Genomic DNA, 25,483 nt, shown 5'->3' with positions numbered 1-25,483 from the left:
GTGCATGTGGGGGTAGCTTGTGACAACTGTAAGTGGGAAAGCAGTACAGGACAATGAAGAGGTAGGCAGATTTCAAGAGGCAGTAAAGGAGCAGTCTGGTAGCTCTTTCACTGTGTGCCACATCTTAATCAGTTGGTGGTGAGAGCTGCTATCCTCACCTTTTTTTAAAAAAAATTCCAATTGAAATTTCTGTTATCTTAAGAGTTTAGTCATTATCTCAACTACAGTCCATAACAGCTTTTTCCAATATATAATAAGTACTTTTTTAGGTACTTTGTGTACAGTGCAGCTGCTTATATTGCATTACCACAACCACCACAAGCATCAACAAAAATATAAATACTCATACAAAACAATTTTCTACAACAACAAAATCAGTTACATAATAAAAAATAAAAACCAAGCATCTTTAACTCTCCATCTGAATGTATGTAGCTACTTTCTGTGAAATCAACAAAAATATGCCCTGAACAACATCCACACTCCCATAATTAATGATAAGAAAAATCCATAAAAAGTGGATAATTTCTGGGAACTCTTCAAAGAGCAAAGTCCCAAAATATAAGATGATATTGGGTGATTTTAATGCACAGATAGGGGGGGGGGGGGGGTGAGAGAGAAAAGCTGACCATCCAGTACAGTAAAAATGAATTAAAATGCTGAGCAACTTTATGACCTATAGTCTTTGATTTGAAATTATATTTGCACTTTCTGCAAGACCTACACATAAAAATAAAACTTGAAAATCAGCTAGTCCCATACTGAGGGAATTCCAAATAGAGCATGGTCTTTTCTAGATAAACTGAACACAGATCAATTGAGAAAACAGGAAGAAGTTGTGTGGAACTGTGAAAAAATAAGCAAAATATACAAACTGAGTAGTCCATGGGCCACATAGGCAACATCATGGACAATGTGAACTCAGGAGCGCCGTGGTCTCATGGTAGCGTGAGCAGCTGCAGAACGAGAGGTCCTTGGTTCAAGTCTTCCCTCTAGCGAGAATTTTACTTTCTTTATTTTTGCATAGTTATTATCTGTCCGTTCGTTCATTGACGTCTCTGTTCACTGTAATAAGTTTAGTGTCTGTGTTTTGCGATCGCATCGCAAAACCGTGCGATTAGTAGACGAAAGGACGTGCCTCTCCAATGGAAGCCGAAAACATTTGATCGCAAGGTCATAGGTCAACCAATTCCTCCACAGGAAAACACATCTGATATATTCTATACGACACTGGTAACAGCATGTGCGTCACATGACAGGAATATGTTGTCGAACCACCTAACTTGTACACTTGGCGAATGAGTAAAAAGATTCTTCTACCTTGCCCGATTTAGGTTTTCTTGTGGATGTGATAATCACTCCCAAAAAAGTGATGAAAACATAAGAGTTTGTCACATAAACTGAAAATAAAAAAATTAAATTTTTCACTCGATGGAAGATTTGAACCAAGGACCTCTCGTTCCGCAGCTGCTCACGTTACCACGAGACCACGGCGCTCCTGCGTTCCTAGTGTCCTTGATGTTGCCTATCTTCCCATGAACTACTCAGTTTGTATATTTTGCTTATTTTTTCACAGTTCCACACAACTTCTTCCTGTTTTCTCAATTGCTCTGTGTTCAGTTTTTCAAGGCCTATCCACTGTGCCAACTTATAACTAAATCTGAGGGGGGCGCGATGGGGAGGTTCCCTTGTTAGTACTGATGACAGAAATATCTGGCTTATGAAGAACTGCTCGACCATTGCACCGTCTTCTTTTTAGCTCTCTACTCACAGCCATTTGTGATATCTATGCTGCTGTAGCACTGAGACTCAGTAGTAATTCCTTCCACTGATATCATCCAATTTTTTTCAACCATCCTCTGCATGAGTACATGAGGTCCACCTGGTTTTGGTTTAGCTGTAGTTGTTTCTTCACATTTCCCCTTCACAGTCACATCTTCATTATCAGTCACTTTAGGCAGATTTAGAATTATTATTCAGATGAAATCTAACGACTAGTCCTCATTCAGAGTCACTGAGCTCTCCTGACTGACCCATTGTGTTATTAATGCTTCTCTATGACAACCCAATAGTCCTTGCCTGCTTTTTAATTATGGGTCCGCCCCTCATGACATGTAGTGCTCAATTATCTATTACAGCAATGTCTGGATACTTTTGATTGGATACTGTAAGTTTCCATCATAGAAAAAGAACACTAAAGAGAAATTCTGGATGTCTACTTTTGAGAGCTACTCAACTTTGACCCATCAAAGTAATGATGTCCTCTGAAAAATACATGACAAATCCACATTCAGAGCTCCTAGCAATACAGGAAACAGCAGAGATAATCAAATCAAACATTAAAGTCAAGATGGAATTACTGCAGAGGTGTGGAAGGTAGAAGAAGATAAACAGTACAGGAGAATACATGTATGTTCTACAGAGATTTGGGCAAACTGGAACAATCCCACAAAACTGAAAAGTGTACGGACACACCCACAGCATAAGAAAGCGGAATAGACACACCTGAATTATAGAGACATGTCTCTTTGCTAGCTGTAAATACACAAAATTTTAAAGCTGTCTGAAACTGATTATATTAATACTAACAGACCAAACATCTCATTGGTGACTTACCAATTAGAATTTAAGATGGGTAGTTCATTTGCGAAACAGATAGCCCAGTTGTCACCTTTTTGTACTTTAAGAAGACTTGTGACTGAGGACAGACTGTTTTTGATACAACAGAAGAGTTCTGAATAGACAAGAAGACCAGAGAACTCTCCTGTCAAATTATCAGAATGTCATAAGTAAAACTCCACTCTGAGTCTTTTGAGATATGTACAAGTGTTGAAAAAGGAGATGATTTCCTCCACTAATTGTGTTTAACATAGTTTTACATAAAGTAAATATTCTGGAAGCAAAATCAACATTATATGTTTTGCCATCACTGATTATTTACCAGTTATTACTAAGAATGAAGAAGAAACTAAATGTGCTGCAAAAAAATTATATAAAGATAACATCAGAGGCACAGCTTCAGTTACATTTGTGATTTACAACACAACAGTGGGAAAGTTCCACTGAAGATGGAATATAGGATGCTTTTCCCGGTATTCCTCCTCCTTATAGCTTGAAGACACTAGGCCCCACTGTTGAACAGCAGTGTAAACTTAAAACAGTGTTTCCCAACCTGGATGTACTTATCCTTGAGGGGTGAAATGTAATTCCTCAAGGAGTAAAAACAAAGGGCTCAGCTATCTTTCAGTCATGAAATTAATTTATTTTTCAGAAGATCATTTCCATTGTCATTATTCTGTAAGACCATAATACTGATTACAAAAGTTACTATTAATTACATTACTTTCAAATACTAGCATTAATGCGTGACATAATGCGGTGGAGCTTACAGGTTGTGCAATGAATGTATGCACATCTTTCTCATGTAATCCACCCAATGCACACATGCTACACAACTTACAATTATGACACCAAAACTGGGACATGTACATCACATATGCTTACATGCCTTCTCCTAGTTCTAAATAGTTCTCACAACAGACCAAAAATTTGTTGATTATTCACTTCACAGTAATAAATGAATTAGTTGACAGCACAACACTATAGTGGTCAAAACAAATGTTACCTCTTGCTGAAACTTTAAAGCTGAATGTTGCAATCCAGAAACACATTATATCATCACTAAATTGGTTTGTTTGTAATGCAGTTCTTAGTGGAAATAGCCCATGTTTCTACTGTGAGGGGATAGTATGTGCAGTCTATGGCAATCATACCTCCTGGAAGCATTGCAGTACTTGTGCTGTGTATAATCAATCACAAGAGTTGTGTTGCTTCAAGATGGTTCAGACAACAATAACACACAACCAGAGGCTCCGTATTGTCACTCTAAGGGGACAGCCAACGAGGGAGGCAGACGTCACAGCAAATGTTGCTGGGAGTCAAAGTAATGTCTCTGGAATTTGACAAGTTTCTAGAGACAGGGCCAGTTGAAGACCATCACAATACTGGCAGTGAAAGGAAAAAACAGCCACTCAACACAAAGCAACACATCAACAATCAACAGTGGCACCTCCTAACAGCTGCAGGAGTGCAAGTGTCAACACAAATTATATGAAATAGGCTCCATGAGCAGGAAGTAAGTGCCAGAAAGCCTCTCAATGCTCCTCCTCTGAACTGGGTTCGGAGAGGGGCTCATGTCACATCGCACGAAACCAGTCTTTGTGGACTAGGTCGTAATAGGATACAACGCTCTTTTGCGAAGAGACCCACATCATTCTCCATCCTGACGATACTGATATCTGGTGTAGATGTAACAGGGACAACATTTACATCCCAAATGTATCATAGACTGCCATTCTTATCAAGATAGTTCACTTATGTTTTGGGATGGAGCATACAAATGATTGGATGGAATGGCTCCCATATTCTCTGGATCTCAATTGCACTGAAAATGTGTCGGCAATACTAAAACGAGTTGTTAGGAATCGTCCTGTCCCAGCAGAGACCACATAGAGGCTGCTGTGGAGGAATGGAGCAATATCCCACAGGCTTACCTGGACAGTATCGTAAAGAGTATGCCTAACCGCAGTCAAAAGTGTCTCCAGTTACGAGTAGGGACCATTGATTCATAAACAATATGTTATGCTAGATGACAATAAAAAGAAATGGTAGTGTGTGCAGAACTGTTTCATCCATATGTACTATAAAACTGTATGTATGTATATTCCACATCTCATAAATCACTGGAGCGATTTAAACAAACATGGTACACATATCCGTTACTGTCACACAACAGTCACTCTTGGTGTAGAACCACCTACCTAACATAGTTCAGGAGTTATACACCATAAACAATAAGATGCATGAAAAACTGCCACATCATGCATGACATTTAAATTTATTACTTTGGTGCTACTAACTCTGTACCCAATAAATTTTGTAGACAGTATCCATGTATGTCCCTAAATGTGCCATCGAAACTATGTCATTGTACCACACATAATTTTCTTTGTTACTAACTCTCTTCACAACACATTTTGCATGTATCCACATATGTCACTGAACAGAGCTACAAAGTTACACTACTGGCCATTAAAATTGCTATACCATGAAGATGACATGCTACAGACACAAAATTTAACCGACAGGAAGATGATGCTGTGATATGCAAATGATTAGCTTTCCAGAGCGTTCACACAAGGTTGGCGCCAGTGGCGTCACCTACAACGTGCTGACATGAGGAAGGTTTCCAACCGATTTCTCATACATAAACAGCAGTTGACCGGCATTGCCTGATGAAACGTTGTGATGCCTCGTGTAAGGAGGACAAATGCGTACCATCACGTTTACAACTTTGATGAAGGTCAGATTGTAACCTATCGCGACTGTGGTTTATCATATCGCGACATTGCTACTCGCGTTGGTCGAGATCCAATGACTGTTAGCAGATTATGTAATCGGAGGGTTCAGGAGGGTAATACGGAACACCATGTTGGATCCCAACGGCCTCAAATCACTAGCAGTCAAGATGACAGGCATCTTATCCGCATGGCTGTAACGGATTGTGCAGCCACGTCTCGATCCCTGAGTCAACAGATGGGGACGTTTGCAACACAACAACCATCTGCACGAACAGTTCGACGACATTTGCAGCAGCATGGACTATCATCTCGGAGACCATGACTGCGGTTACCCTTGACGCTGCATCACAGACAGGAGCACCTGGATGGTGTACTCAATGACAAATCTGGGTGCATGAATGGCAAAACGTCATTTTTTCAGATGAATCCAGGTTCTGTTTACAGCATCATGATGGTCGCATCCGTGTTTGGTGACATCGCGGTGAACGCACATTGAAAGCGTGTATTCGTCATCGCCATACTGGCGTATCACCCGGCGTGATGGTATGGGTTGCCATTGATTACACGTCTCGGTCACCTCTTGTTCACATTGACGGCACTTTGAACAGTGGATGTTACATTTCAGATGTGTTACAACCCATGGCTCTACCCTTCAATTCGATCCCTGCGAAACCCTACCTTTCAGCAGGATAATGCACGACCGCATGCTGCAGGTCCTGCCTTTCTGGATACAGAAAATGTTCAACTGCTGCCCTGGCCAGCATATTCTCTAGATCTCCCACCAATTGAAAACGTCTGGTCAATGGTGGCCGAGCAACTGGCTCGTCACAATACGTCAGTCACCACTCTTGATGAACTGTGGTATTGTGTTGAAGCTGCATGGGCAGCTGTACCTGTACACGCCATCCAAGCTCTGTTTGACTCAATGCCCAGGCGTGTCAAGGCCGTTATTACGGTGAGAGGTGGTTGTTCTGGATACTGATTTCTCAGGATCTATGCACCCAAATTGCGTGAAAATGTAATCACATGTCAGTTCTAGTATAATATATTTGTCTAATGAATACCCGTTTACCATCTGCATTTCTTCTCGGTGTAGCAATTTTAATGGCCAGTAGTGTATATCATCGTACGACGTGTAGGTTAGAAGACATGATGTCATAAACATTGACATGTATGAGGAACTGTACCATCATGCATGAAGTTGTAATACATTTGTTTTCTATTATTAAGACTCTCCTACAGTCGAGACAGCTTAAGGAAATCCCTGACACCTAGCAGCATTTTTAACATATTTCAACTGCGAAGTTCAAACTGCTGTAGGTGAAAACAATAACAATGTATAGAGATATGAAGAGGCATTGCCAGAGAGACGTTTATAAAATCGTGTTGTAGGCATGTGAAACAGCTGCACCCTGCGTACAAAAAATATCCAGGATCATCTCACACTGAGTCTACAGCAAAAGTACATATAAGGCTTTGTTTATAGTGGGAAATTGTAAAAATGAGTAAATGAGCAATGTTGGGTTTGTTAGTTAGTCATTCTACAAAAGAAATGGGTCTTAAAAACAAGCAGTATCAATTTTCTCCTTTTATTAGTCCATTGTTTAATATAATGCCTACAAACACTAAATATCATTCATCTTTCGTCATTATAAAAATGAGTGTCCAAAGAAAGTTCTTTTTCATACCAAAGTTTGGTTAGGTGCTAATGTTAATTACGGTCGCAGGAGGAGGGGGGGGGGGGGGGAGGAGGGTAAATAGCTAACATCTAATTGTGCTCAGGGGTAATGGTCTTGTAAAGGCTGGGAACCACTGACTAAGAAAGAGTCCTCAAACTTCAAAATGCAAAAAAGAATCATGGGAAACCACTACAAAAAATTCATATTGCATGAAATCGTGACTTTGCCAGACAGTTATTTTACTTAAAGCACTATATGGTCAGAGATCACAGCTGTTGACAGTGACTCTAAAGTTGCAGACACTGAAAATCAAGAGTGGAAAATTTTTAAAAATACTGTACTTCACAACGAGATGGATGTTGGATGAACTCTTCACCTTTATAGCAAGTTTAACTGACACTATGCACTATGCACAAGTGATGCTTGAAATCGTATTGCCACATTTTTAAAATGGACAAAAATAAACAGATGAAAAAACTGCTCAACATTATTAATCCAAATGAAATGGTTAAAAAGAACTGGGGAGCTTCACAAAGACACAAATATCACAGATGATATCAAATCAAATTGCTCTGCCTTTGGTACACTCATAATAAAGCACATATTCAACAAAATGTTAATTAATGAGGAGATCTCTAGAGAATAACAAGGCCAAAACCATCATGCCAACTACAAAGTTTAAAAACAAATTAAAGAGAAAAAGAAAAAATAAATTTTTAGCTCACTGCTCCAGTGCAGTCTTATATTTAATTAATTGCTCTAGTGGGCTCTTAAGAAGAGTCAGTCAATATCAGATGTAGTTCATACATTTTGAGTGTAGAGGAGCATACAAAAGATAACCGAGCTTCGGAAATGTCACAAACTATATTTTTAGGCCACTGATTGCAGTACTCAAAGATCAATGTGTAAAAGCAAAAGTACTACAAATAGTTTTAATAAAAATTACTCATTTTAGACAGAAAACAGAAGTAATATATGGCATTTTCCAAGGAAGTGTTATAGGCCCTCTGCTCTTCCCAATATATATAAACGATTTTGGAGACAATATGAGTAGCCATATTAAACAATGATGCTGTCATTTACATGTCAAGTCATCAGATGATCAAAGCCAATTGCAAAATGATTTAGACAAGATATCTGTATGGTGCGAAAAGTGGCAGTTGTCTCTAAACAATGAAAAGTGTAAATCATCCACATGAGTACCAAAAGAAATCTGCTAAATTTCAATTATGGGATAAATCACACAAATCTAATGGCTGTGAATTCATATAGAAATATGAATAACTTCAATTGGAATGATAACATAGCTAATGTTATGAGGAAAGCAAACCAAAGACTATGGTTTATGGGCAGAAAATTTACAAATGTAATGGGTGTACTAAAGAGACTACCTGTACTACACTCTTCTGGAGTATTGCTGCACAGTGTGAGATCCGCGTAAAGAAGGATTGACGGAGGACATCGAAAAAGTTGAAAGAAGGGCAACTCATTTTGTATTAATGCGAAATAGAGGAGAGAGTTCCACAAATATGGTACACGAACTATGGTGGCAATAATTGAAGCAAAGGCGTTATTTGTTGCAGCAGGATCTTCTTGTGAAATTTCAGTCACCAACTTTCTCCTCTGAATGCAAAAATATTCTGTTGACGTCCACCTGTATAGGGAGAAATGATCATCATAATAAAATAGAAGAAATCAGAGCTCACACGGAAAGATTCAAGTGTTAATTTTTCACGTGCACTGTTTGAGAGTGGAATGGCATTGAAATAGTTTGAAAGGTATTGAAATAGTTTGAAGGCAGTTCAATGAACCCTCTTCCAGGCACTTAATTGTGAACTGCAGAGTAATCCTGTAGTAGTACACTGAAGATCTAAAGAAGCTGATATACCTGCCTAATATGTAGGTCCTCGGCGAGCACACAGAAGTGCCGCCACATGATGTGGCATGGACTCAACTAATGTCTAAAGGGAACTCACACCATGAACCCTGCAAGGCTGTCCATAAATCCGTAAGAGTATGAGGGGATGGACGGTCTCTTCTGAACAGCACGTTGCAAGGCATCCCAGATATGCTCAATAATGTTAATGTCTGGGGAGTTTGGTGACCAGCGGAAGTGTTTAAACCCAGAAGAATGTTCCTGGAGCCACTCTGTAGCAATTCTGGACATGTGGGGTGTTGCATTGTCCTGCTGCAGTTGCCCAAGTCTGTCGAAATGCACAATGGAAATGAATGGATGCAGGTGATCAGACAGGAAGCTTACGTACGTGTCACCTGTCATAGTCATATCTATGTGTATCAGGGGCCCCGTATCACTCCAACTGCATACGCCCCACACCATAACAGAGCCTCCGCCAGCTGGAACAGTCCCCCGTTAACATGCAGGGTCCAAGAATTCATGTGGCTGCCACCATACCCATACGTGTCCATCCGCTCAATACAATTTGAAATGAGACTCGTCTGACTAGGCAACATGATCAACACAACAGTCCAATGTTGGTGTTGACGGGCCCAGGCGAGGTGTACAGCTTTGTGTTGTGCAGTCATCAAGGGTACACGAGTGGACCTTCGGCTCTGAAAGCCTATATTGATGATGTTTCGTTGAATGGTAGCAGGCTGACACTTGATGGCCTAACATTGAAATCTGCATCAACCTGCAGAAAGGTTGCAGCACTTCTGTCATGTTGAACGATTCTCTTCAGTCGTCGTTAGTCCCATTCTTACAGGATCTTTCTCCAGCTGCAGCAATGTCAGAGATCTGACGTTTTACCTGATTCCTGATATTCACAGTACACTTGTAAAATGGTCGTATGGGAAGATCCACTCTTCATCACTACCTGGAAGATGCTTTGTACCATTGCTTGTGTGCAGACTATAACACCATGTTCAAACTCACTTAAATCTTCATAACCTGCCATTGTAACAGCAGTAACCGATCTAACAATCATGCCAGACACTTGTTGTCTTATACAGGTATTGCTGACTGCAGTGCCGTATTCTGCCTGTTTACATATCTCTGTATTTGAATACTCATGCCTACACCAGTTTCTTTGGTGCTTCAGTGTAGATAAAGTATTGTTGACATTAAAAACAAATTTTAAACCGATTTTTCTGTAACAACAAACTGGAGGTCTAATGCCCATTAAAAACTACAATCATGTAAAGCTCACATGCTTTTCATACTAACTATTTACGAAAATTAATTAGCACAAAAAAGATGTCCTAATGAGATAAGGAAAAAATTTCAAAATATTTCAGACAAAATGTTACAATTAATAGGTATTCTTTAATTTTTTAATTTGTAGTTTTTTATTGAAAGTGTGAGAAGAAGAAAAAATATATTTTGGGTTTAATGTCCTGTTGACATCGAAATCATTAGAGACGGAGCTCAAGCTTGGATTATGTCAAGGATGAGGAAATAAATTGCCTGCGCCCTTTCAAAGGAACCATCCCGGCATTTGTCTGGAGCGATTTACGGTAATCACAGAAAATCAAAATCTGGATGGCCGCACACGGATTTGAATTGTCGTCCTCCAGAATGCAAGTCCAGTGAGCTAACCACTGTGCCACCACACTCAGGAGACTCCAAGAGGAAATATGAAGACAAAGAATGAAGTAGCAAGTGCCCAATATCAATCCCCTACTTTAGTTGTATCAATCCCCTACTTTAGTTGCTGCAGTTTTGTTCCAGGCAGGATTTTTACTAATACCAGAAGTTTTTTCCTACTTCACAACATACTCTATTAGCTGCTTTGACTTAATACAACATTGTATGCTCTGTAGTCAAACAGTTTGCAACCAAAGAGCTGCACTCTTCCTTACCCATTGATCATAGAATTGGTAAAACTTATTTTGATGGGACCAGATATTTACAACTGGTCCAAGAGAACATGGAATTTGTGACAAGATGTCAGAGTTAAAATGGTACGGATAAACTTTGGGTAGGCGGGAGTTCAGTAAAATAAGCGAATACTAACGCACACTTTGATTACAAAACTGTATATGTCTGTACTGCAAATAACATGAAATTATTGAGAAAAATTTAGAGTTTACAGAAAAGAAATGCTTAATTTAAATGGTTTTTCAGCAAATGATGTCATTTACTTCTAAACTGTAGTTAATGTTCTTACAATTTGTCTCCCCCATATTTCTTCTAAAGACAATAATTATGGATGTGTGTGTGTTTTTCTATCTTTCTGGTCAGTACACCAAGCATTGTTTTAATGATGTTATTTTAATGAGACTACATTGTAGTATGCGGTACTTCATTTAATAAATGAATCATCAGTGAAGTCCTGGATTACAAAAGGAATCAAAATATCAAGCCCAAGGAAAAGAAAATGTTATGAAACAATTAGGAGAAACAGGGAAGTGAGACAGATTTCATAGTACAAGAGGCACTGTTCCGTCCATATAAACTACTTTAAAATTTTAGAAAGCTGTACAGTATCTAAAATTAATAATTCATATACTAAATTAAATCTATATGGGCAAACCAGGAAACCAGTTAAGAGATGTGAGCATCTTGTTATTAAAGAAAACAGCCATTAATAAATGACAGCATTCAAAGATTAGCACAGACAATTCAAGGAGTAAAGCAATAGAACAAATGCTAGAAACAGTGACACATACATATAGATAAATCACAATTACCCACACTCTACTACAGAAAATAAAAAACAATGGAAAATACAGGATGGAATGTAACAATATTATAAAAAGTACAGTTGCTACTCACCATATAGTGCACAAGCTGAGTCGCAGATAGACACAACAAAAAGACTTTCAGAAAGTCAGCTTTCAGGCAACAAGCCCTTTGTCGACAACACACAATCATGCACTTGGACAAATGCCAGACTGGCTTCAACTGCCAGAGACTGTGGTCATGTGTGTCTTGAGTTGCGTGGAAGCTCATTTTCCAACGGTCTTCCTGTTGTGCCTATCTGCGACTCAGCATCTCCACTATATGGTGTGTAGCAACTATCCTTTTCATAATATTGTTAAAGAAAATAAAAACATAATTAACTCCTTCAGAAAGAAAAACTCTTGTGGTGTTGATAATATCTCAAGTAAATCAGTAAAACTGAACCTTTACATATATGCAATGTTTTCAGTAACAAATGCAATATATCATTATCACAGTGAATATTTTTAAACTGACTGATGAATGCTATTATCAGACCTCTTTGTGATAAAGGTAATAAGACACATCAATAATTACCAACTAATCTCACTGCATATCACCTCCTCAAAGGTACTGAAAAAAAAAATTACGTATGTACAATACTCAGTCTCAATTTGGATTTCAAGAGGGTCTATTCACAGATAAGGTCTTTTTTAATTAATGAATCAGAGTATACAAAAATTTAAATTGGAAGATGGTATTTCTTGCAACTTGTCAAAAGCATTTCATTGTGCAGTTCACAATATTCTCCTAGAGATGCTCAAATATTGTTGCATCTGAGATCTTCCCAGTCCTGATGTTCATCCTAACTGAAATGATGCACTGTGCCATATTAAGAAACTTAAGAGTGTACAAAATGAAACAGCATCTTCAGGATGTAGAATAATATCTGCATGTGTAGTTATTTGTGATCATGATGCAGTTATTGTAACTACGCCTAATGACAAAATGACAAAATTTCAAAACTCAAAAATGCAACTTAAATTTTTCTTTGTGGGAGAGGGGGCCTGGCTCTCTGCAAATGTACTATCACTGCACTTAAATAAAATTAAATAAATAACAATACATGCTATTTTGCACTGCAAAAGGCCTGACCACACCATTAGAAATAATGCATGAATTTAAATCAGTAAACTTTACACAATTTCCGAGTGTCTTCGGCTTCTATATTGATAAGAACTTGAACTGGATGCCACAAGGATCATCTTAAATGTGTAAGTTCCATAACTGTTGCATTACAGATAGTATCAATTTTGGAGATGAAAATATTAAAAATGTTGACTTACTTTTCTCCAATTTTGATGCACTAGTGTTGCAAGACATCCTATTCTGCAGGGAAAAAAGTGTTTGTTACACAGAAATGAATAATAAGGATAATATGTGGTGTCCACTCTAGGACTTCTTTCAACAATTGGGATACCAAAAGCCACCTCAGAAAGCACTTATTTTCCAGTGAAGTTTAGTGTCAACAATCAGTCACAGTTCATAATCATTAGTAACATTCATAAATACGAGGGTCGTCAACAAAGTAAGTTCTGTTTCTATTTCTATCTGCGGCAGTGCTACAATCGCAGTTCTGAGCATGCGCGGCAGTTACTCTGACTCAAGAAGAAGACATGTATGCCATTTTCAGATCGCTGCTGCCAACATGTACTTTGTAGTGCTTGTTTATAATGTCAGCCATAATTTAAAATGCTGCCACGTGTGAAGTCAGATCTGTGATTCGTTTACTAAATGCAAAGAAAGTTAAACCGAAGGAAATTCATCAGCAAATCTGCAAGGTTTACGGACATAATGCTATGAGTGATTCAATGATTAGAAGATGGGTCAGACTGTTCAATGAAGGACGTGATCAAGTGCACGATGAAGAATGCACCCATCTGTGGTTACTGATGAACTAGTTCCCACAATTGAAGAGAAGATTAAGCATTACCGTTAAGTGTCCGCAGCTCATGGTTGCGCGGTAGCGTTCTCGCTTCCCGCGCTCGGGTTCGATTCCCGGCGGGGTCAGGGATTTTCTCTGCCCCATGATGACTGGGTGTTGTGTGATGTCCTTTAGGTTACTTAGGTTTAAGTAGTTCTAGGGGACTGATGACCATAGATGTTAAGTCCCATAGTGCTCAGAGCCATTTGAACCATTACCGTTAAGTTTACACTTAGTGCCCTTGCTATGGAAGTTCCGCAAATCTCATGATCACTAATTCATGAAATCACGATGACGGGCTGAAAGAACATGTTACCACATGGTTGAATACAAAGGCAGCAATCTGCTATGAAGAAGGCATACAAAACTTGTGCCATGCTATGACAAGTGCCTACAAAGTTTTGGAAGCTATGTAGAAATGTACTTTAACAGTTGTAGATTTTTGCACAACATTTTTTCTGTATCTGTACACATTTGTTTTATATAACCAAATGGAACTTACTTTGTGGACATACCTCGTACAATACTACGAAGAGAAATGACTTACACTGTCCATCACTCAGCCTTAGTGTGACAGAGTAGAGTGAGGTACTCAGCCATAAAAATCTTTGACACCTACCCTGTGATGTAAAGAATGTAATAAATAATAAAGTTAACTTCAAACACACAATTAAATTTTCTCTTCTAGACAACTTCTACATAGAAACTTCCTGGCAGATTAAAACTGTGCAGGACCGAGACTCGAACTCGGGACCTTTGCCTTTCACAGAGAAGTGCTCTACCATCTGAGCTACCAAAGCACGACTCACGCCCTGTCCTCACAGCTTTACTTCTGCCAGTATCTTGGTAGAGCACTTGCCCGCGAAAGGCAAAGGTCCCGAGTTCGAGTCTCGGTCCGGCACACAGTTTTAATCTGCCAGGAAGTTTCATATATGTGCACACTCCACTGCAGAGTGAAAATCTCATTCTGGAAACTTCCACATTGTCATATTTCTCACTGAGAAAGTGTTTTACGACCACAAAAACGACTTGCTCCACATCATAGCAAGGGGTGGCAATTATGAGCCATGAAACACGTAAATAATTGAACTGCTCTCTTAGTGAACAGTCATCAGTACCTGCCAATTATGCTATGGCAAAAATGGTGGTGATTCATTCAGTCACTTTCTGAAACAAGAGCAGAAAGGAATAAATGGGTCATGATGTCTTGTTAACTGTAACCAAGTGTCAATAGACTGCACACTGTATCTGAGCTTCTTGTGAGAAAATGGCAGCCACATAATATGAAAAATTTGAAAGTACCCAATAATGATAACCAGTAACAGCTTTATACTTAAAATCATTTATTACTTCATTTTTAAAATATATACATATTTTCTTTTACAGCTCTATATGTTTGGGACCGTATAAGAAAATTATTACTGCACTGAACAGACAACTGGAACATTTACAATATGGAACATGTAACAAATATTCATAACTGTGAATGTGCCAATATACCTTTATGCACATTAAGCATACAATCCTTCGATCCACGTAAGTGCATCGGAATGAAAAGTTCCAGCTTCCATTAATGATGAGATTCATAATCTCTACCCATTTCCTCTCCCAAAGAGGAAAATAGCAAAGGAACATTAACCTAATACAAAAAAAAAAAATTTTTTTTCACCACACAGAAAGTACACAGCACTTACAAAACATGAATTAATCATAGATTAGCATATCTCATAATAGCTTTTAAGTATTTAATTCCATGAACATTTCTTTACAACAGTACTTTTCAACAATATCACTACCTCACATTATTGTTGTGACCTAAATATGATAAAGGAAGTACTGGTGGAATGTAAATAATTTCGATGTAAAGGAGACAACTCACCTAATAATAGAAGAAAGCATTGAGTTGTTAACAGGCACATACAAAAGAAAAAGTTTTTGTTATTTTTTGTATGCTTGTCAATAACTCAATGCTTATACTATTCAGTGAATTATCTCCTTTACTCTGAAATTATTTATGTTCTGATCTAAATAAGATTGCTGTATTGTGTTGCTGCATCTTTTTAACCATATCCACAAGTTGGCTGGCTATGCAATTATCAGTTACAAGTACAACTTCCTTCATAAATAGCGTACATATCCATACTTAGCTCATTCGTTGATGTGTTGTGACTGAATGATAAATTGTACACAGTCGAAACACCTCAAAGAAATGAGACAGATTTTATTACTCTGTTCATCATTTTCAAGGCAGAGTGGTTGCTAGTGTATTACCACAACCTCACTAGATGTGGACACGTAGCAAATGGCAGTCACGAGAAATGTATTTGTGCGCTGAAAGAAATAAGAAAGTTGACCTTAGCTCACCAATTAGATACATTATTTAGACAGATGGTGAAGAGGAAATACATGATTCTCAGATGCTAAATTTTCATCAATCAAAACATTAAAATAAACAACAAAAAGGAAAATGGTGAGGACACATTATCTTTTAAGCTTTACTGTGAACCATTCATCAGAATAAGACACTGAACTCATCAAAAACATTACACATTTTAACTTCAACGGAGAGAATAGTTTCAGGTGTCAAACAGCCATCAAACATACCATCATCCATACCACAAAACTTTCACAGAGCTATTACATTAGTATAGCTATAACCATTTGTGTGAAACTTTCACAGGACTATTACATTAGTATAGTTATAACCATCTGTCTGATTCTCAAGATGTTTCACCGTTATGCCCCCCCCCCCTTTTCCCCATCTTCTAAACAAACTGCAGGTAATAGGTCTATAAGAATGACAGCCAAACACACAAACAAGTCTGGTTTACATTGAAAAATAGCAACACTGCTTTCATACTTTACCAATATACTGTGATAATTGTCTTTAAAAACAACAGTAAGACTGAATGGTGACTTACCAAGAACACAACAGCCAAAACCAGTTTACAATGCTTAGCAATGACCTCCTCCTCCCACCCCACCCGTTTTTCTCCTTTCCTGCCAACTTCACAAATAATTAATTATCAATTTATTATTTAACCAAAGTAACTAAGTTAAATGTAAGTGTAATGTGATTTCCAACTGTACTAACTTCTAAACATCAAAATTTACAGTTATGTAGAGCAAATAAATAAAAATAAGTTAAAAAGATATTGGGTATACTTAACAGACATAAAATTATGATACGCAGTAAACACAGAAAAGTAGCACGGCTATACCATTTTACGCAAGTGCCAATAACACAGTATGTGTGTCATGTAACTGTATAAAAAAAGGTGAGCACCTTCAAGTACACCCTGTATGGTCAATGGCCCTTAGTATCAGGTCATAAATATTTTGTGCTTAGGACTGTATGGCTCTAGAGCACTGAAGTGAAGCCATCACCACCTTTCAACAATTAGTGGCGACTGCAAAATTTAAACACATGTTCAAATAATACTATACATACAAAGTGGAGGGCAAGAGAGCCCTTCCAAGTCAATTGTATTTGCAGCATAATCAGTCTTGAATAGAATGTCCAACTCATCACAGGAAACTGTATCCCTTTACGTCCCTATTACACAGACAACTACACGAATATTAGTGAAAAAATGATGGGAAAGAATGAGCAGGCCCCATGATATTAAGCAGAATTAAATCAATTTCCTTGTGAAAATAAATTATTACATTAAAGACCAATAAAAATCATCATTATACTAAAATAATTTTTCAGACATTACAGTCCAATTTTTTTAATTATGTGAGAACAATACTGTAAAGGTGGTATCATACATGATGATATGGAAACAACTCCTGGAAGTATTATATGTCCCTCTAATATTCCTCACAGCAGATCTCAGTTTGGCAATGAACTGTAATGGCTATTTTGTATTATGAAATACAAGGCAATAATGATTAATCAGTTTGTTATTACAGATTGAAACACTTTACAACTTACGTGAAATAGATAGAGAGAGCTACTTTAGAATTTGAGATTTCCCTTGCCACAATAATCATTCAATGGCTTAAATACAACAAATATTGAAATATCTAATGTATGATAGTGTAATTTCAAATAAAATTATACAGACATTTCAAAACAACATTCATTATTGGATTCTTAAAAGATTAATTCATATTACCAATTTAGTCTCATAAGTTGCTAAACGGTCAGCGAAATTAAATTTAAATATTTTGCTTGACGACAAATGAGAAATTATTAAGTTTCAGGATTTTTTCTTGTTTTTCCCTAGATAAACATTCATTTTTTTTTTCAAAGAAGTTTAACTTCACATGTTTTGTTACTTCAGGTTAGATTCTGAAATAATGTTAAGACACATGAGGGAATATACTAATAATACTTAATGTATTACATACTCCCAAGGGCTCTCCTTCATGATGGTCTTTACGAAACATGAAGCATGAATGATTAAATGAAGAATTGTGTGTCCTAAACAATAGTGGAAATTCAACTAATGGTGGTAATGACTTGACATGCATAATTTTATCAATTTCTTAAACAGACGAAGGAAAAGTTCAAGAACATGCCAGAAAAACTCAATGAAGAGCTTTACTTCAGCTGGATATTGTTTATAGTAGTGAGAGTGTGTATTTTTATCATGTTCATACTCTAAATGACAATATCAGTTTTCATCCAGAAAAGCTTGGAAGCCCAGTAGGTGAGAGCTATGAGAAATATGAAATATTTCTGGAGCCCAAATCACAAAGAATGATTATTTCAATGACACAGAATAGTGACTGCCATTTTTTCAACCATGGCACCAATCAGACAGCAACAGGTTAACAGAGTTATACCACAAAACATAGGGAATGAGATTCACACACAATAATACTTCTGTTATACCTGTGAAATTACATTTAAATCCAATATCAGTAAAATAATGATAAACTAACTCCCAAAAATTTGATATGGTGAATACATTCTGTAGGTACCCGTAAAATTGCTAATTTCACTACACAGGCTGTGTTTGCTTTATAAATAATGGAATATTCGATAAAAAAATATTACAACTGCTAACAGAATGAGCAGCAGATCACTGAATGCTGTACTGAGTAGTAAAGTACATCACCCTCCAAATCTCTATTTTTTGGAAACTACACTACAGAATTCTGTTCCCTCTGTCTGGTGAAATAATGGAAATACAGCAAACAAGTATAAATAATATTCAGATAAAACTTGTGTGATACTTATATAAATTTTCACAAAAATTAGTACAGAAAAGACAGGAACCACTCTTAAGGAACTGTAATCAACACAGAATATCACGTTTGCATTTTAGGGAATCTATTATATTAACTTTACAGCAACTTTGTGGTTCTTGCAAAAGCTTATTATTAAGCGTGAAAACTAGTATGTGATGTACAGTGTGAAGTACAACACATTGAAACCACTTACTCTGTTAATTACCATAGTAACACCAATGTACAAAATAGTTTGTTGCAATATGAGTAATTGTATCACAGACTGCAGATCTCAGTATCAAAGATCTAATAATAATAATAATAATAATAATAATTCAATCACATTAGATTCTTTTTCTGCCTATAGCAAGCTGCTGACATAACACGTTCATACAAAAGTATGATACATAGTATACTTGAACACTGTAGTAAACAGCGTTTGTGTCTTCATTACTGTGTTGTGCCACAATACTGGAAAGCTTATATGGTAACGCCAAGATAGTTGGAACAGTTGCTGAATGCAATGCATCTGTCTTACTTTTGGGCCTTTCTTTTTATGTATTATGTTAGTTGTTACTTTTTGCTAAGTTTAAAATTCATCATGTCTATTATATTTATCATCTCTTTGCAAGTCTGCAATGAACTCCTCAACACGACGAATTATCTGCTCTGCTGACTGGCTGGAAATTTCACGTCTGCCCGGGTAGAATATCACTGTAGGATATGCATTCACTTGCTGCTGCACACAAAGGTTGCGATATTTTTCGCAATCGACTTTTGCACACCGCACGCGCCCTTCGAGTTTCTGAAACACGGGAACACCGAGTCATTCCACACACACTTAAAAGAGAATTTATAACACAGAAGAATGATACATTATTTATTTCACTCCTAAAGGTAAAGACATTCAACACAGAGAAAAAGAGATTCTACATTCCAATTCAGACACATACCTGTGCAACTAACTGGAATTCTGGTGAAAAGCTGACACAATGGCCACACCATGGAGCATAGAAATCGACAAGCCACATTTCACCTGTGTCTCTGAGAACTCTGGCCTCAAACAAGCCAGGGGTTAGTGATTCCACAGAAGATGGCAAAAAGTTGTACACCCACTGTCGCAAGGAACGTGCATCACGATGATATCCTGAATACATCCTGCAAATAAACGTAGCAAACATGATGATCATTTCACACTCTCTCTTGCCACTCTCCAGGACCTTTAAAAAAACAACAAATATATCAATGTTAACAATCATCAATTATGAAACTTTCTGGCAGATTAAAACTGTGTGCCCGACCGAGACTCGAACTCGGGACCTTTGCCTTTCGCGGGCAAGTGCTCTACCATCTGAGCTACCGAAGCACGACTCACGCCCGGTACTGACAGCTTTACTTCTGCCAGTACCTTGTCTCCTACCTTCCAAACTTTACAGAACTTTACAGGCATTGGTTTCCTGCGAAGAGGAGAGCTTCTGTAAAGTTTGGAAGGTAGGAGACGAGGTACTGGCAGAAGTAAAGCTGTGAGTACCGGGCGTGAGTCGTGCTTCGGTAGCTCAGATGGTAGAGCACTTGCAAGCGAAAGGCAAAGGTCCCGAGTTCGAGTCTCGGTTGGGCACACAGTTTTAATCTGCCAGGAAGTTTCATATCAGCACACACTCCGCTGCAGAGTGAAAATCTCATTCTGGAATCATCAATTAGATTGTTAGTGGCAAAAGGTCTATTTCTAGAAGTTTCCCAATGCTGCATCACAGTAAATATAGTGAAATCTTAACAAAATAATTGGCATAACTCTGGAAATATTGCACCAAAAATGAAAAATACTGACATCGATTCTATTACTACAAAGGCATATGTTTATTAGAAACTATTGCAATGCAGTACCACTAATAAATTCTTTCATCTTTAAAATCACAAAACAACACTGCTGACAGAATACCAAGGAAGATGTTTCCGGATACCTCAATATAGAAGATATATAAATGGGAAATATACAGTAGTGACTTCGTTCTTAATATTTGCACCAAATTAGGTTTCAGTTCAGATGTTAATGACTGAAATCAACCAGAACACATGTAAAAAAAAAAAAACTGCTTCATGACACATTAAATTAAAACTGAAATGTGCTATAAATAGTTAATCGTTAACAAAATAGGTCCCAGTTCTCCCAATCAACTTTTGATAGGGGAAGGTGGCAAATACCATCAGCAGTATGTGAAAATGGCATTCATATTTGCAAAATGCTTACTGTCTAACAATTATGAAACTCATATCAACTGATGAAGATACCAGCGGAGAAGAGTTCACTGAGTTTCCAAGCTCTACTACTGAAAATGTAACCCAAAAGTGGCTACCACGTCGACTGTAGCTTTATCACATACATCTATGGCATTCCCCTGCAGTTCAGGCATTGGTTTCAAATTGTCTATGCCAATGGCACCGAAAAAGTTACATACAGTACTGGAAAACTGAGAATACTGACCACACCAAAAAATTCTATAAAATCTGGCTCTGATCTTGAGCCTCATGAAGGAAGAATTTTCTGAAACACTGTCTAGTGAAACAGTAGGACATCATTCATTTGCCTAATGCTGAATTCAGTTTCCCACACTTATTGACAAACATTAAATGCTTCCCAGCACTCCTCAAAACACTGTGATGGGAGTCTGAGATTATTCAGTGCGACTGCCTTTCAACCTATTTACATCAAGGAGCAAGTCAGTGATGTATTTATGCACTATATAAATATGATAATGGAATGTCTGTAACCACCATGCAATTACACAAAATTTTCAGCCTAGATCACACTTTATTTTGTTCTAATTATGCATTTTGACTGACAGCTACCATCAGATCACTAACTTAAAGAATCAATACAACATTTTAGGTCAGACAGTACAGCCAACAAAACAAAACTTTTTGCATGCCTTGATGAGCTTGGCTATCTTCAGTTGTGTACAGCTCGCACCAGTGGTAATGCAGCACACACTGGCTTCAGCAGCAGCACCACATGCAACCAGTTTTAGTGATATATTTTTCCCCTTCTTATTGTAACAATTTTACCTATAGATCTTTTTGATTTTCTGTGAGTCCGTGTAATTATCCTATGTTGTTTTATATTTTCATTGTAACTCTTTTTTTGTGTTTGGAATATCAAGACACTTCTGACTCGAATAAAAAGATAAGAGCAAATGTGTATAGTTATGTGGTGCTGTGAGACAGCGTTTGAGGCTCTGGAAGCAATTAAGGGGTGCATCCTCATATCTTTTGTTTTTTTCTTTTAACATTCTATTGTTTGTTGATGTGTTGCAAGTGCCACACAAATACAGTTGCGATGTACCAAACATTAATCACAGAGCGCCACAGACGGGTATATGAAGACAGTCATTCACTGCCAGGATATCTCACAGCACAGCAGGCCATAAGAGATAGCATTCTGACACCCACCAGTAGTTTTAGTGTGTTTGAAGCAGCAGCAAGGTGCACATCTTGCTGTGCCCAGAAGCAGATAAAGTGGTGGCACAAGACAGGGGTAATTGGCCAGCTTTGAGGGTCAGGCTTAGGAAAGGGTTGATGCCTAAGCAACATGAAGTGTATCAATCATCCGTTTTTAAATGCTACCCAACACAAAAATGAGACCAATATCCCTGGATACCCACAAACCACTCGGAACCACTTACAGTATCCTGGTCTTACAGCCCATATGGCTACTAATAAAGAGCCCGCCTCTGATGATCACAAACTTTATACTCTTGTCTTCTCTGAATTCAATGTAGACCACGACTGCCACTATCTCATCTTTTAAAATGGAGACAATATTTAGCTCAATGAATGAGAGTCTGGTGACAGTCTACAGGCCATGGAGAGCACAATGTGACCCACAGTATTTGACGCAACATTCGTGTACTGACTGGATCACGTCTCGTGCTTGAGATGCATGCCATAGATGGGGCACGGATACTTCACCAAATTTATGGTCTCTCCGCCACAAATAAGTATTTGCAGATCATGAAACATGCTACGGTACTGAATATGGGAATGTGCTATCCCTATGCAGTGATCCAATTCCAGCAGGACCACTCGATGGTCCACACGAGTCAAATCATTGTGGTGTGTCATGTCGATTCTGCAGAATAACATGTTCCACTTATAAACAGTCAGGCCAATGAAAGATGTTCATGAAAACTGAAAATGTTGTTTCGGATAGTTGTTAATTGTTGAACATTCCACTGTGCGAATGAGTATCAAAGATACAGAACATTGACAACATATGAAGGCGAGTGAGCATCTCCACCTGCTGGGGAGGGATACAGGAGAACTGTCATTCTGACACGTCAAGTAAGTAAATCAATATATGTTGTGATCTATTTTGAGCTATAAATTAAGAGAGATCAGTGTCACCCGCAACTGTAAATGAAGTTTTAAAGTAGAAACATTGCACTTATAATACAGATGAATTATTGTAAAAGTGATTATGTCATTTCAGTAGCTTGAAGAGATCAGAATTCTCTTTCAGCACCCACCCCTGTGGAGTCGAAGAAGTCTCATGCCAAGAGGATACGTCATGGTTTAGTGGCATTGCATAGCAGGTCTGCTATAGCGAATTCCATCAAGAACGGTGACTGCAAGATGTTTCTAAGGTGAAAGTTGACATACATATTAGCTGGGGTGGGCAACAGATTGTTCATAGAGTGGAACATGTCATACCACAAAACCCAACTTCTTACACTCCATCATTCAGTAATGGTTCTCATAACAGATGCCGACCTGATTGGCTGGTCTGTTCCGAGCACCGGAATTGAATTCCATTGAAAATTTGTAGGCCAAAATGAAGAATCACATGGACTTCCACTGGTCAATAGACCGATGCTCACATGGTCAACTTTGGGATCTTTGTTGGACACATGGGAGAGTCTTGCAGACAATGGACGTATTTCCAGAGACTGATCATCTCAGTGTCTCATTGGATGAGGCAGGTACTCGATGCCAATGGTGAGCCTCATATTAGTCTCAACCCTGATATGAAACCTTGCTCATATCGCATTACTCCACTTTATATTACAACATTTGCTACACTTGTATGTTTGTTAGTTCAGAATCTACATGAAATCATTGTAGATCAAACTTTATTTATTCAATTCATCCTACTTAACATTTTATGCACGTAAATTTGAAAAAAGCATGAACAAGTCAAATGAAACAGAAATGGCATCCTAATACAAGACAGCCATAGGGAACAATATCAACCAATATTTGAACAATGAAGTGCAGTCAGGGCATGAAAATGTTCATGTTGACATTCTTGGGGAGCCTTAGGGTAGCATTCCATGTACTGTGCCCATTTCTCTATGTTAGTCTCCATAGAAACAACTCCTGCAGAATATGCATTCAGAGTCTTTCTTCTTCGATTGCACCTCTGGAACAAAGTATTCAATTAAATTTGTATCAAGCTCCAAATGGCTGGAAGACTATGTTTCCTGTGTTTTCTTCTTTTTCTTTTTCAAGGTCAAAACCTATGTTTCTATCTTCTTTGATTTTGCTACAGTTTTCTTCTCTCTGAATTGTTTCAAATGTTCCCTGTATAGAGACAATGCCTGCTACTGAACAGATTCAGAAATGGTCTTGATGTGGATTCCTGAATTTGGGAACTGGCTAGGTATCATTTGGACTCACATTTACTCTGTTGTTTACATCTTTTGTATCAAACTTCTGGTGTATCTCAAAACCATTCTCTCTAAGACTATGCCTGTAACATAGAAAGAGTCCCATTTTCCAGTGGCCATTTATAGCATTTTCCATTTTTACTGCTCTGAATCAGGCCCTTCCAAATAACCTCGCAATCAAAAATGAGATTACTAATTGACATGGGTTATTTGCTCACCAGGTTTCTATCTCTTAGAGACCATACATTTTAAAAGAACCCATGAATTCCATGCAAGAGACTGCATTTTATGCATGGAATGGGCTGATAAATGGATGATCTGTACATGATTTTCTCTTGCTTTATGACACAAAAGTGATAAATGCACATCAAGTATTAGCACAACATGTTTCACGAAGTCCACAACATTGTTAAAATACTCAAAAACTGATCTAGTTATTAGGGTGGCAAGCTCGAGCTATCTTAATATGAGAGAGCATTTACTAATATGCAATACTACCATGTATTAGGATACCCATGTTATTGCATATTAGGAACATGTCATCCTGCGCTAGAAACCTAGCCTTGTAGTTACACAGCTCAATTTTATCAACAGTTCATTATAGTGACTGAAAGAATACTTTGAGAAGAATATAATCATATGAATATTGTTGCAACAGCTACTCAACTTCAGATATTAAATCTCTACAAGCACACACATTCAAAAAAACTTGGAATTCAACACTTTTAAAAAAAGGATTCTCAACAACATCCAGCTCCATAATGGTTGTCTTGTCTTTGCTGTATGCCTCAGGTGCTGTGAGAGCTACGTCCTGATACGTTTCAACAGAGCAGAGCACTTACTTTGATCAGAATCTAGCTGTCCAACATTAGCAAACAGTCCCATAATAGTCACATTTTATTTTATATTCAAAATTGTTTTGATAATGATAGAATCATTTGTGCAAATTAAAAACAATGTCAGATCAGAACACAAATTTTCTCACATTAAAT

General features: G+C 37.8%; 1 protein-coding gene across 1 annotated transcript in view; it reads right to left on the bottom strand.

Moving 5' to 3' along the window:
- Positions 1 to 15,000: 15,000 nt before the first annotated feature.
- The window catches only part of LOC126203237 (dnaJ homolog subfamily C member 10-like), a 120,223-nt gene continuing 109,740 nt past the window's right edge, over positions 15,001 to 25,483 (bottom strand). Inside the window, exons 11-12 of the mRNA XM_049937483.1 lie at positions 19,782 to 19,986; positions 15,001 to 19,633 (exon numbers count right to left, since the gene is read on the bottom strand). Of these exons, the coding sequence (XP_049793440.1) occupies positions 19,418 to 19,633; positions 19,782 to 19,986 (421 nt within the window). The 3' untranslated portion in view covers positions 15,001 to 19,417. The remainder of the gene's footprint in view (positions 19,634 to 19,781; positions 19,987 to 25,483) is intronic.

This window comes from Schistocerca nitens, chromosome 9 (assembly GCF_023898315.1).
Source record: "Schistocerca nitens isolate TAMUIC-IGC-003100 chromosome 9, iqSchNite1.1, whole genome shotgun sequence".
Lineage (NCBI taxonomy): Eukaryota > Metazoa > Arthropoda > Insecta > Orthoptera > Acrididae > Schistocerca > Schistocerca nitens.
The sequence above is the reverse complement of the archived record's forward strand: the minus strand, read 5'-3'. Positions and strand labels throughout refer to the sequence as shown.